We start from the raw sequence: 11,300 nt of genomic DNA on the forward strand, positions 1-11,300 counted from the left end.
CAATCTGTTAATGGGCCGTTAATGGCTGGTAGGATGGGGTTTTGTTTTTAGGCCTACCTTTATTTTGTCTTTATGTTTGATGGCTTATTTATCTTTATTTTGATGAAACCGAATGCATACACAGTTTGTGTCTTACCTTAAATAAATAAAGGTTCTGAAAACATCGTTGCCTGCCTATTGATGTTGACTGATACACTGCCCTCTGGTGGACAAAACATATACAACTTAAGTACCATCCATCCATCCATCCATTTTCTACCGCTTATCCTGTATTTAGGGTCGCGGGGGGGCTGGAGCCGATCCCAGCTGTCATTGGGCGAAGGCAGGGTACACCCTGGACAGGTCGCCAGTCCATCACAGGGCCAACATATAGAGACAAACAACCATTCACTCTCACATTCACACCTATGGGCAATTTAGAGTCATCAATTAACCTATCCCCATCCTGCATGTCTTTGGACTGTGGGAGGAAGCCGGAGAACCCGGAGAGAACCCACGCTTACACGGGGAGAACATGCAAACTCCACACAGAAGGAACCCGGGCCCCTCTTGTTGTGAAGCGAGAGTGCTACCCACTACACCACCGTGCAGCCCACTTAAGTACCATACCATACCATATAGGTCTTACTGAAGGCATTTAATGGTCAAAATATTATTAATAAATATTCAAATATATTAATTGTTTATTAATATATTAATAAACAAACACACTTCAAATATGATTTTTGGGCAAAAGTCAAAGCCCTAACTCACAATACCACTACAGTTCAGTGCAGTGTCCCTATACTAGGTACGCTCCTTTTTCCCCTCTACACCAATTGTCTCATCAAAAATGGCTGATCTACTTTGAAGATAGAGAATATCATGATAAATATTACAAACAAAAATCACTTAGTGCAAATAACTTTTTATTCTTGTACAATGAGTGTACTATAGTACAGTGCATACATGTTACACACACACACACAGTACACAGTGCGCACGCACACACACACACACACACAGTGCACACACAGACAGTACACACATACACAGAGTGCACACACACAGTGGACACACACACAGACCCTACACACAGTGGACACACACACAGGCCCTACATATAGTGGACACACACACAGTGTGCACACACACACAGTGCACACATACACACACACACACACAGTATGCTTAAAGTATGTCTAAAACAAGGTAGGAACAGATCTAAAATTAGAACGAGGTAAGAACAAAAAACCACACACCACAGAAACAATAAAAGTCTTACACATCTCCATCTGGGTCTTCTTCCACCTCACTCGCATGCAGATATAGATTTTCTATCTGAAGTAGGGGGGAGCCTTTTTGAAAAGTGTCCACTGTCTGTGCGTAGGTGAGTGGATCTTGGCTCGACACCCTTCTTTCTATTATTGTCCAGTGCCTTCTGGCAGGTTTCCATTATCTCGGACAGCCACTTTGGTGAGGCAAATTTGTATACCGTTTTGTCCTCGTCACTGTCCTCATCACTGACAAAGTTGGCATCGGCCCCACAGAGATACCCCCCAGTCCTCTGGAGAAAGTATCCTCTGTCCCACAAAACATGTTGTACAAGTTAATTTACGAAAGTAAAACATACGTGGGCAACTACCTTCACTTAATGCCGCCCACAGGTCAGTATACTGACAATTTTTATTTCAGCTGTTACAATTCCTAACATGCACACATGACCCACTTTAATTACTTCAGTCTACATTAGTATTACAATGTTTTTACAATTACAATTATTCTGCCCGATAAACAGCGTCTGTCACCGGCAAAAAAACTTTTAACTCACCGAGTGTTTATGATGAAAAAAAATCTCCGCCACGGTCAGCCCTCAAGACCGAGACTTCAGTGAACTTTAGCCTCCGTAGGGTTTTGAGTGACAGGGAGACTCCAGGGAAACCCCTTGAAAACGCACACACGTCATCATCATGACGTGTACCGGGACGTCTCTTTGCGCTGCTTTCTGTGAATTACACAGCGGTTCGTCTTTACTCCAGCGGTGCTTCGCTCCGTGTGAACGAACAACGGCGGAGAATTAGCAAACGACCGCTGCGGTGTTAATGTGGTGTTACTTACAGCTCATAGTGCTGATCTGGACCGGAAGTTGTGTCGCGATTCTGCCTTCTCGTGGCGCGAGACAGGTTCGTGGATCTTAGTGTCACGATTTCAGCTTCGATACGTGTATCGTTACAGCCCTATGCACTACTAAAGTTATCACGGGACCCTCCAAAATCATTTGGGACCTCCCTGGAAACCACTGAGTGTATGACAACTACACTTGAGTAAACTTAATGATTTTTATAATCACTGAAACAGAGGCAGTTTTCTGATGCTGAAAGCCTATTGTCTATAGTGGGAATCCTCTCAGAACTCCACCTTTTTGTGTAAACTCTACTTCATGGACATTAAATAAAATATTTCCAGACAGAGAATCTTTGATTCACAAGTGTGACACCTATCTGGACTGACAATAAAAACTGCTATTGACCAGATCTGTAGAATAGGCTTAAGATCATAAACCATGCCATCGTTTTGGTGAGAAGTGAAACCATATTGCTTACTACTAAGCTCTGGACCACAGAGCTATATATGCTCTGCCTTGTCTCCTGCAGCACATTTTTCAGTAGTGACCACCTCTTATATCCCTTACATAAAAAAGGTAATTGATAATTACCACGATCAATAAATGCAACAGTATGGAGCAGGGCAATAACTCACTCGATCTCTCCTGCTGGTAAGAGTCTTCCTCCTCTTTATATCCTCCTTGGTCCCCTCCAGGTCCTGCTTCTTACTGGCCTTGTAGGACTCAAAAGCCCTGTTGCAGGCTCCTAGTTAATGAAAATTACAACACAAATACCATGTCATGAACTCTAAATGTATTATTTTAAGGCATCTCAAAAGAATAGTGATGACTCAAAGACATTTATCACAGACAATTACCAATTAGGTCCCCAGATTAACGTGATCAGACTTACTTCTAACTTGGCTTGTGCCCCAGTGTGGCTTCTATATGTATGACGGACCAAGGCCTGTAGGGATATAAATACAGTGGTGTCCAAATGTGTGCAATGGAGAGGAGAGACAATAAATACATGCTTGGACATACAAGCGAGCCATATTCCATGGATTCTTGGACATACTGTACACCCGTGGTTCTCAACCTGTCGGTTGGGACCCCTACACATCATTTTGGGGGGTTCCCAGATGACAGTGAAGTGACAATTTACTTTAAAGACATTCTATAAAAATAAAGATAATTTTGTGCATCTTTTTTGCATAACATTGGCCATTGCTAATGACATACACAGTAATTAATCTAGCATACATACTCATTAAATAAATCAATTCAAGCTTAGAGTCTAAAATTAGGCTATACTGAGCCTGATCTATTTATACCAGAGATTTTCTTAAAATTAAGTTAATAACTTTTAGAAAAAAGGGCACCTGGGGTAAAACTCCCCCTGCTACCCTGATTTGCATTTGTATAGCTCACAGCATTTTTATTTACATGTTAAAGCCTCTCCTAGAATTAGGGGGAGTGGGGTCATGGGGGGACAACTGCCAAGCAAGGCCCATGTCAATTTCCAGCAGTTTTCAGTGTTGCCCATAAATTGTGTGCAGTCGTATACCTGAACTTCCACGACAACAATCTACAGTCCCACATACTGACGGAAATCCCACTTTTTATGCAGTGAGTACACTTTTTATTAAGTGTACAGGGCATCTGGTATTAAAAGGTCTTGAGAGTAACTTTATAAATGAGCAAATTATTGGCCGGTCTCCATTGGTAAAATCTATGGAAGTATAATCTGCAACACAATTTCATACAATAGGCTATGTAGTGGGAGTCCCTACTTCTTTTTTCTCAGATAAAGGATCGTTGGCCTAAAAAAATGTTGGATGACAGAAAAGCACATACCGTCAACTCTGGTGGGATCTTTGTGGTGGTGGTAGAGGAGGTAGGATTAGGCTCGATTCTTTCCAGCCTTTCCATCACATTCATCAAACTTCTCATCGGTGTCAGAGAGGGTGTCCACACTCTTCTGCAGTTGTACGATTGCACTAAAAATGTGAGGGGGAAAAAATTGTTAACATTCCACTCTGATGTAGGCTGGGGCAAACACAGATGGTCAAACACGTCACAAGACAAAATGATACATTGCTTCATAATGAATGTACACAAGAAATGGACAACTGTTCATGTCAAGTGTGTAGCTTACTGTTGGTTTTCCAAAATAAAAATACACCCCCATTGGTATGTTGGCATTGGTGGATAAATATTATTATTATTATTATAATTTTTTGTCACATTCCTAAACCAATAATGTGATGATATTCATATTTGCCCAGTATTTCCCTGGAGACACAAAGGACTTTCAGTCTCCATACAACACACCTATGTCTCTGGCAGTTCGAGAAACACTGAAATTAAGACATTGAATTTAAAAATTTTAAATGTGATTTGTAACATGTCACCTCATGCCGCGCTGACCACCCAGCCACTGCGATGCCACTGCCGCCGGCAGTGCTGGGGCACTGCGAAGGTCCCCGCCGCACAGATGGATGGGGCGCTGCTCGCTGACATGGATGTGTAACTGCGGTGCGCAACTTCACGGCGAGCCGCTGGTGACCGGCCAGGTATACAATATGGCAGAATGATACAGCGTCCACACACACACTCATCATGACGAAAACACATTCAGACAATAAAGCAAAGAAGCACACTAAAGATATTTACCTCCATATGACATTCCGGGTTATCAACTCCAAGTTTGGGCGAGGCAGGGTCGGGTTCGGTGTCCGGTTTGGCGTACGGAAGGACGATCTTTCTTCCCCGGCAGACGTTGGAGTCCTCCCCGGGCATGAGCGGCTAGGAGGCGAACGCGACCCAGACCTCGAGCGAGACCTCGATCTGGAACGAGTCCTAGGCCTAGAAAACTTCTTCGTTCTCTTACGGCCCACCCTTTCCTGCATGGTATCCATGCTTTCAGCTGAAATGCGAATTGCAATCCGAATGCGATCCTGATGATACTACAAAACGCGCAGCCCGCGTTTTGCAGTAATTGGCGCTTGTTAACTCAAGAGCCCAATCACTGACACCTCACATTAAACTTTGGACCGTTAAAGACCAGGAATGCATTGTGGGTCTTCCAGGTTGCCAAAATATTTTGCCATTTCAAATTATTTACACCTATGGGGAGCCGAAGTCATTATGTCATATTTATACTTAGTATATGACTAGGGGATGAATACTTCATCCATTTGATTAGATATTGTTTATGCCAAGAAAACACTGAATTTGCATCAGAGATTTTTGTAATTCTATAGTGGGTCCAGAGTCAATAATGACATTAAGTGATTGGCATGCAGTCGGCAGCTGGCATAAGGCATGTGAACCAAACATGGCCCAGGTGTGGTACAGGTGGTACTGGCTTGATGTGGGCCAGTTGATGAGTGAAGTATTTGGGCCTGTTACAACCCAGGCTCAGTGGGAAGCAAGACAATGAGACTCCAGAACCCAAAAGCGAATGCTGAAATAAATAACTTCTTTATTGGGCTGAAGCCTCACAGACAACAAAACAAAGGTGGATGGAAAAGGTCAAAAGGTCGCCGGTGGAGGGAAGTGACAGCAAGGCCTGCAGCATGGACCTCAGCTGCCGGGCATAGAGAGAGAGTGTGAGGAAGGGGCTGGCCAGTCTTTATAGCCTCTTCTGGGCAACCGCAGGTGTTCCTGATGACCTGCAGGAAGTGACAAGGAGAGCGGACCCCACAGTAACACCCGGAGGAGACAGACAGGAGAGGCTCACTCCCACAGGGCCCATAACATTTACATACATTACATTTACATTTAGGTCATTTAGCAGACGCTTTTGTCCAAAGCGACTTACAATAAGTACATTTGTCAAAAGAAGGAAACAAGGAAACCACAACAAAACATTGACGATAAAGTAAGAGCTAAAAATAGAACAAGTGTTAGGTCCTCATCTGAGTAAACTAGTACTTCAAGAGCAACAGTGCTACGATCAGAGTGCTATAAGTAAGGGTCTTTTTTTGGGGGGGGGGGGGGCTGTTAGTGGGTCATGCTAGTCAAGGTGAAGTCTGAACAGGTGAGTCTTGAGCCTTTTTCGGAAAATGGCAAATGACTCAGCTGTCCTGACATTAGTCGGGAGTTCGTTCCACCACTGAGGCGCCAGAACAGAGAAGAGTCTGGACTTTGCTGAGCGACATTTGTTTGATTTCAGCGATGGTGGTACCAGCCGGCCAGCTGAAGTAGAGGAGCGAAGTGCTCGCTTCGGGGCATGAGGTTTGACCAGTGTTTGAAGGTAGATGGGTGCCGTTCCATTGATGCCCCTGAAGACCAGTGTCATCGTCTTGAATTGGATGCGTGCTGCAACAGGGAGCCAGTGGAGGTCACGGAGGAGGGGGGTCACATGGGAGAATTTGGGTAGATTGAAGATAAGGCGTGCTGCAGCATTCTGGATACGCTGCAATGGTTTAATCGCAGAGGCCGGGAGTCCGGCCAGGAGAGAGTTGCAGTAGTCAAGGCGGGAGATGACCAGTGCTTGGACCAAGAGTTGCGTTGCATCCTTTGTGAGGAAGGTCCGAATCCTGCGGATGTTGTAGAGGGCAAATCTGCAGGATCGGGCCACAGCAGTGATGTTGGGGGTGCAGGATAGTTGGTCATCGAGGATTACACCCAGGTTCCTCGCAGTTGACGACGGCAATACTGTGATGCCCTCGACAGTGACCGACAGGTCCATGCGAGGGCAGTCTTTCCCTGGGATGAAGAGGAGTTCGGTTTTATTAAGGTTAAGCTTGAGGTGATGTGCAGTTGTCCAGACAGAGATGTCAGCCAGACAGTCCGAGATGCGAGTTGCAATGTGAGTGTCAGAGGACGGGGGAAAAGAGAGGAACAGCTGGGTGTCATCTGCGTAGCAATGGTAGGAGAATCGATGCGATGTGATAACAGAACCTAGTGATCTGGTGTATAGTGATAATTGAAGCGGTCCTAATACTGAGCCTTGAGGGACACCCGTGTCCAGAGAACAGGGTTTGGACATAGAGCCATTCCATGTGACCTGAAAGGTGCGATTTGTCAGGTATGATGTAAACCAGGCGAGAGCAGAGTCAGTTATGCCAAGTTCAGCCAGAGTGGAGAGGAGGATTTGGTGGTTGACTGTGTCGAATGCAGCAGATAGGTCGAGGAGAACGAGAACGGAGGAGTGGGACGAGGCTCTGGCGTCTCGCAGGGACTCGGTCACTGTGAGGAGGGCCGTCTCAGTGGAGTGAGCAGTCCTGAATCCTGATTGATTAGGGTCTAGGAGGTTGTTCAGCGAGAGATAGGATGACAGTTGGTTGTAGGCGGCACGTTCCAAGGTTTTAGAGAGGAATGAAAGAAGAGATACAGGTCTGTAGCTTTGGATGTCAGTAGCGTCTAGGGTGGGTTTTTTAAGGAGAGGCTTCACGGTAGCTGTCTTAAAATCCGCTGGAATGACACCTGAGGTGAGGGAGGAGTTGATCAGGGTGGTGAGGAATGGCAAGATGTCGTGTGAGATGTCTTGGAGAAGAGAGGAGGGGATCGGGTCGAGGGAGCAGGTGGTGGCACGGTTAGATGTAACAAGTGCGTGAACATCTTCAGAGGTGAGGGGGGTAAAGCTGGTAAGACCATCCGAGTTGAGGGTTGGGGGAGATGTCTTCTGGGAGGGAATAGGCGTAAATGAGGAGCTGATGTCATTAACTTTCTTGGAGGTCGTGAGATTGGGGGACAGAGAGTGTCCAAAGAAGAGGAGAGTGAGGACATCAGGGTGGAGGAGGCTTCCTCAGTAGGCATTAAGGAGAACTGTTCTGAGGATGGTAGCGAGGAGATAACAGTTGAGGAGAGAGCGGAGGGAGTGAGGGATTTCAGGTTGCGGCGGCTGGTGACCATTCGAGGCGTAGAGGGGAGGGATGTGGTGGGCTCCATGGGGAGGGAGAAAGTCACAAAGTGGTGGTCGGACACGGTGAGCGGGGTAACAGAGAGTGCCGAGATGCCACAGGATCTTGTGAAGACAAGGTCAAGTTGGTTCCCGGCGCGGTGAGTTGGTGGAGAGGGGGAGAGCGTAAGGTCAAAGGCGGAAAAGAAGTCGATGAATTCAGATGAGTGCAGCTTTCCCGAGTGGATGTTGAAGTCACCGAGGACGAGTGGTGTGCCATCATCAGGGGAGTAGCTCAGGAGGGCATCCATCTCATCCAAAAAGTCACAGAGAGGACCGGGTGGGCGATAGATCACTATGATGTTGAGTTTGAAAGGAAGGGTGACAGAGACGGCGTGGAATTCAAGTGTAGATTGGGGTAGGTGGTCCAGAGGAAGGACCTGGTAGGACCATCTGGGTGAGATGAGGAGCCCAGTTCCTCCTCCTCGCCCTGTTCGTCTTGGGGAGTGTGAAAACGAGTAGACAGTTGAAAGGGCAGCTGGAGTGGCAGTGTTTTCTGGGGTGATCCAGGTCTCTGTGAGGGCCAGGAAGTGGAGAGACTGCAGGGACGCATAGGCTGAAATGGTGTCCGCCTTCTTGACTGCAGACTGGCAGATTGGATGGGTTACATCCTCGAGTGAAGGGTCTCCGGTGAAATCTTCTCCAGTGTGATGTCCTGACTGGGATAAGACACATGGCTGCGAGGGGGGGTAAGATGTTATGCCTACCTCGATGGACTCCCGCAGATAGACTCCCTTGTCTTTGTTCAACTGTCTTGACTCCCGCAGATAGACTCCCTTGTCTTTGTTCAACTGTCTTGACTCCCGCAGATAGACTCCCTTGTCTTTGTTCAACTGTCTTGACTCCCGCAGATAGACTCCCTTGTCTTTGTTCAACTGTCTTGACTCCCGCAGATAGACTCCCTTGTCTTTGTTCAACTGTCTTCGTTCAGATGGCAAGACGCTGCAGCTGACGCTGTAGTGACAGCCTTTTTAGTGCTCAGTTTACCGCAAGTACTGTGTGTGACCCCTCCCTCTAATCAAGTCTATTCACTACACCTGAGCTGGCTCAAACTTAGTTGATTACTCACTTAGCATAGGCAGTTTCACTAGGATGTCAACAACAAGCTATCAGCACAAGACTAAATGTTGCAACTAGCTTTACTCACACAATGCCTGAACCCAAATCTACAATTAGTTTCTGACTTACCGACAAGAGACAAAGCAGCTTCCTTCCTTTCTCCAGACAAAATGTGGTTTGAAGGAGGTTTACTGGCAGCCCTTTAAGCACTGTGTGTGACCCCTCCCTCTAATCAAGTCTATTCACTACACCTGAGCTGGCTCAAACTTAGTTGATTACTCACTTAGCATAGGCAGTTTCACTAGGATGTCAACAACAAGCTATCAGCACAAGACTAAATGTTGCAACTAGCTTTACTCACACAATGCCTGAACCCAAATCTACAATTAGTTTCTGACTTACCGACAAGAGACAAAGCAGCTTCCTTCCTTTCTCCAGACAAAATGTGGTTTGAAGGAGGTTTACTGGCAGCCCTTTAAGCACTGTGTGTGACCCCTCCCTCAAATCAAGTCTATTCACTACACCTGAGCTGGCTCAAACTTAGTTGATTACTCACTTAGCATAGGCAGTTTCACTAGGATGTCAACAACAAGCTATCAGCACAAGACTAAATGTTGCAACTAGCTTTACTCACACAATGCCTGAACCCAAATCTACAATTTGTTTCTGACTTACCGACAAGAGACAAAGCAGCTTCCTTCCTTTCTCCAGACAAAATAACAGGACCAGACATCAAATTGGAACTCTGGGCCATATATGTTTAGCAAGTCTTGTCCCACCCTTAAAGGGGCCCTATTATGCTATTTTTCAACAAGTTAATATAAGTTATTGGTGTCTCCAAACCTGGTCTTTGGACTACTCAACAGGAAAAAACAATCGGAACACCTCTGGTGGTTTAAAAACGAGGATAAGTGTATCAATTAGACGATGGCTTAATGGCTGTATGTATGTATGTGCGTTGATGATATATATAAATAAGGAGAATATTTAGTTATTCCCGCTGTGTTCTACAGTGATCTAATGCAAGGTATTTATTGTATACTGCATTACATGCATTTGGGCCGTCTCCTGCTCCTGCGGTGACAGCGCTGATTCAATATTTCAAAATTATTTTGATTTAAGATACAAGTCAGATTTTAAAAGAAGGTGTTAACATCAAAAAAACTATCACTCATTAAAAGCGTCAAAAACATTGCTGGAGTTCATCATGATAACGCAGATCTAACCTATGATATGGAGTGTAATTAAATGTGTGCGAGTCATCAAAAATATATAGTTCTTCTCACGTTTACTGCTGATTCCCTTCCAGTCTCCAGAATGTGCGTACCGGTACGCATGCCTCAGAGTTTGCTTACGGGTACGCACACTTTCCCGTCAAGTTTGGTTTTTATAGATCACAACATTTGCGTGGAAAGTGGCGTACGCACGTTTCCAGCCCCGTTTTGTGCGTACGCAAGCTTTATAAATGAGGCCCCAGGTCTCTTGCGTTTCATTTTTACGGCTACGGTCCGTGTTAGCTTCTATGTGTGTGCTAACCACTTCATGGTGATGTCAGCTGTGATGACAATGAGCTTGATGTTGTTTCTCTGTTCTAGACAAGATACTGGGTGTCTGTGGAAAAATCTATCCCAGCCTGGGAGCACTTCCTCCTGGGTAAAGGCCCACACCCTTCTCATAGTCCGGGACGGCCACCCAGGAGAGCCAAACCCAAAGCCAGCCTAGCTAAAGACCAGGGCCTGCCTCCACGCCCCAAACCCAGGATGGCTCCATCGGTGAGCGGCGATGCCGAACATGCAACAGGGGTCTCATTCCGCCGTTCAGATCCTCCTTCGTGAGGGACAACATGGTGAACAAGGAAGTGGATTCAGTGACACCAGCGACCTGCACACGTCCATCTGCATCAGTGTTGTTCCTAAGCAACCAGGAATCAGGAACGATCAGTGGGCCAGTCTGATGATGGAGGATTACACAATCAGTACTTTTTGAGTTACATGACACTGAATATATGGAATATATAACAGTGGTTTATATTGACTGAATAAATGCCATCGATGTCGTGTGAGATGTCTTGGAGAAGAGAGGAGGGGATCGGGTCGAGGGAGCAGGTGGTGGCACGGTTAGATGTAACAAGTGCGTGAACATCTTCAGAGGTGAGGGGGGTAAAGCTGGTAAGACCATCCGAGTTGAGGGTTGGGGGAGATGTAGGGTGGGTTTTTTAAGGAGAGGCTTCACGGTAGCTGTCTTAAA

General features: G+C 46.0%; 1 protein-coding gene across 2 annotated transcripts in view; it reads left to right on the plus strand.

Annotated features, from left to right (window-relative positions):
* Positions 1-11,099, plus strand: part of cep15 (centrosomal protein 15) — a 44,490-nt gene extending 33,391 nt beyond the window's left edge. For both annotated transcript variants that reach the window (XM_084025948.1, XM_084025949.1), the window contains one exon: positions 10,649-11,099. In XM_084025948.1, coding sequence (XP_083882074.1) covers positions 10,649-10,888 — 240 coding nt within the window. In that variant the 3' untranslated portion in view covers positions 10,889-11,099. The remainder of the gene's footprint in view (positions 1-10,648) is intronic.
* The last annotated feature ends 201 nt before the right edge of the window (positions 11,100-11,300 follow it).

The sequence above is a fragment of the Eutrigla gurnardus genome (genome assembly GCF_963514095.1).
Source record: "Eutrigla gurnardus genome assembly, chromosome: 2".
NCBI lineage: Eukaryota > Metazoa > Chordata > Actinopteri > Perciformes > Triglidae > Eutrigla > Eutrigla gurnardus.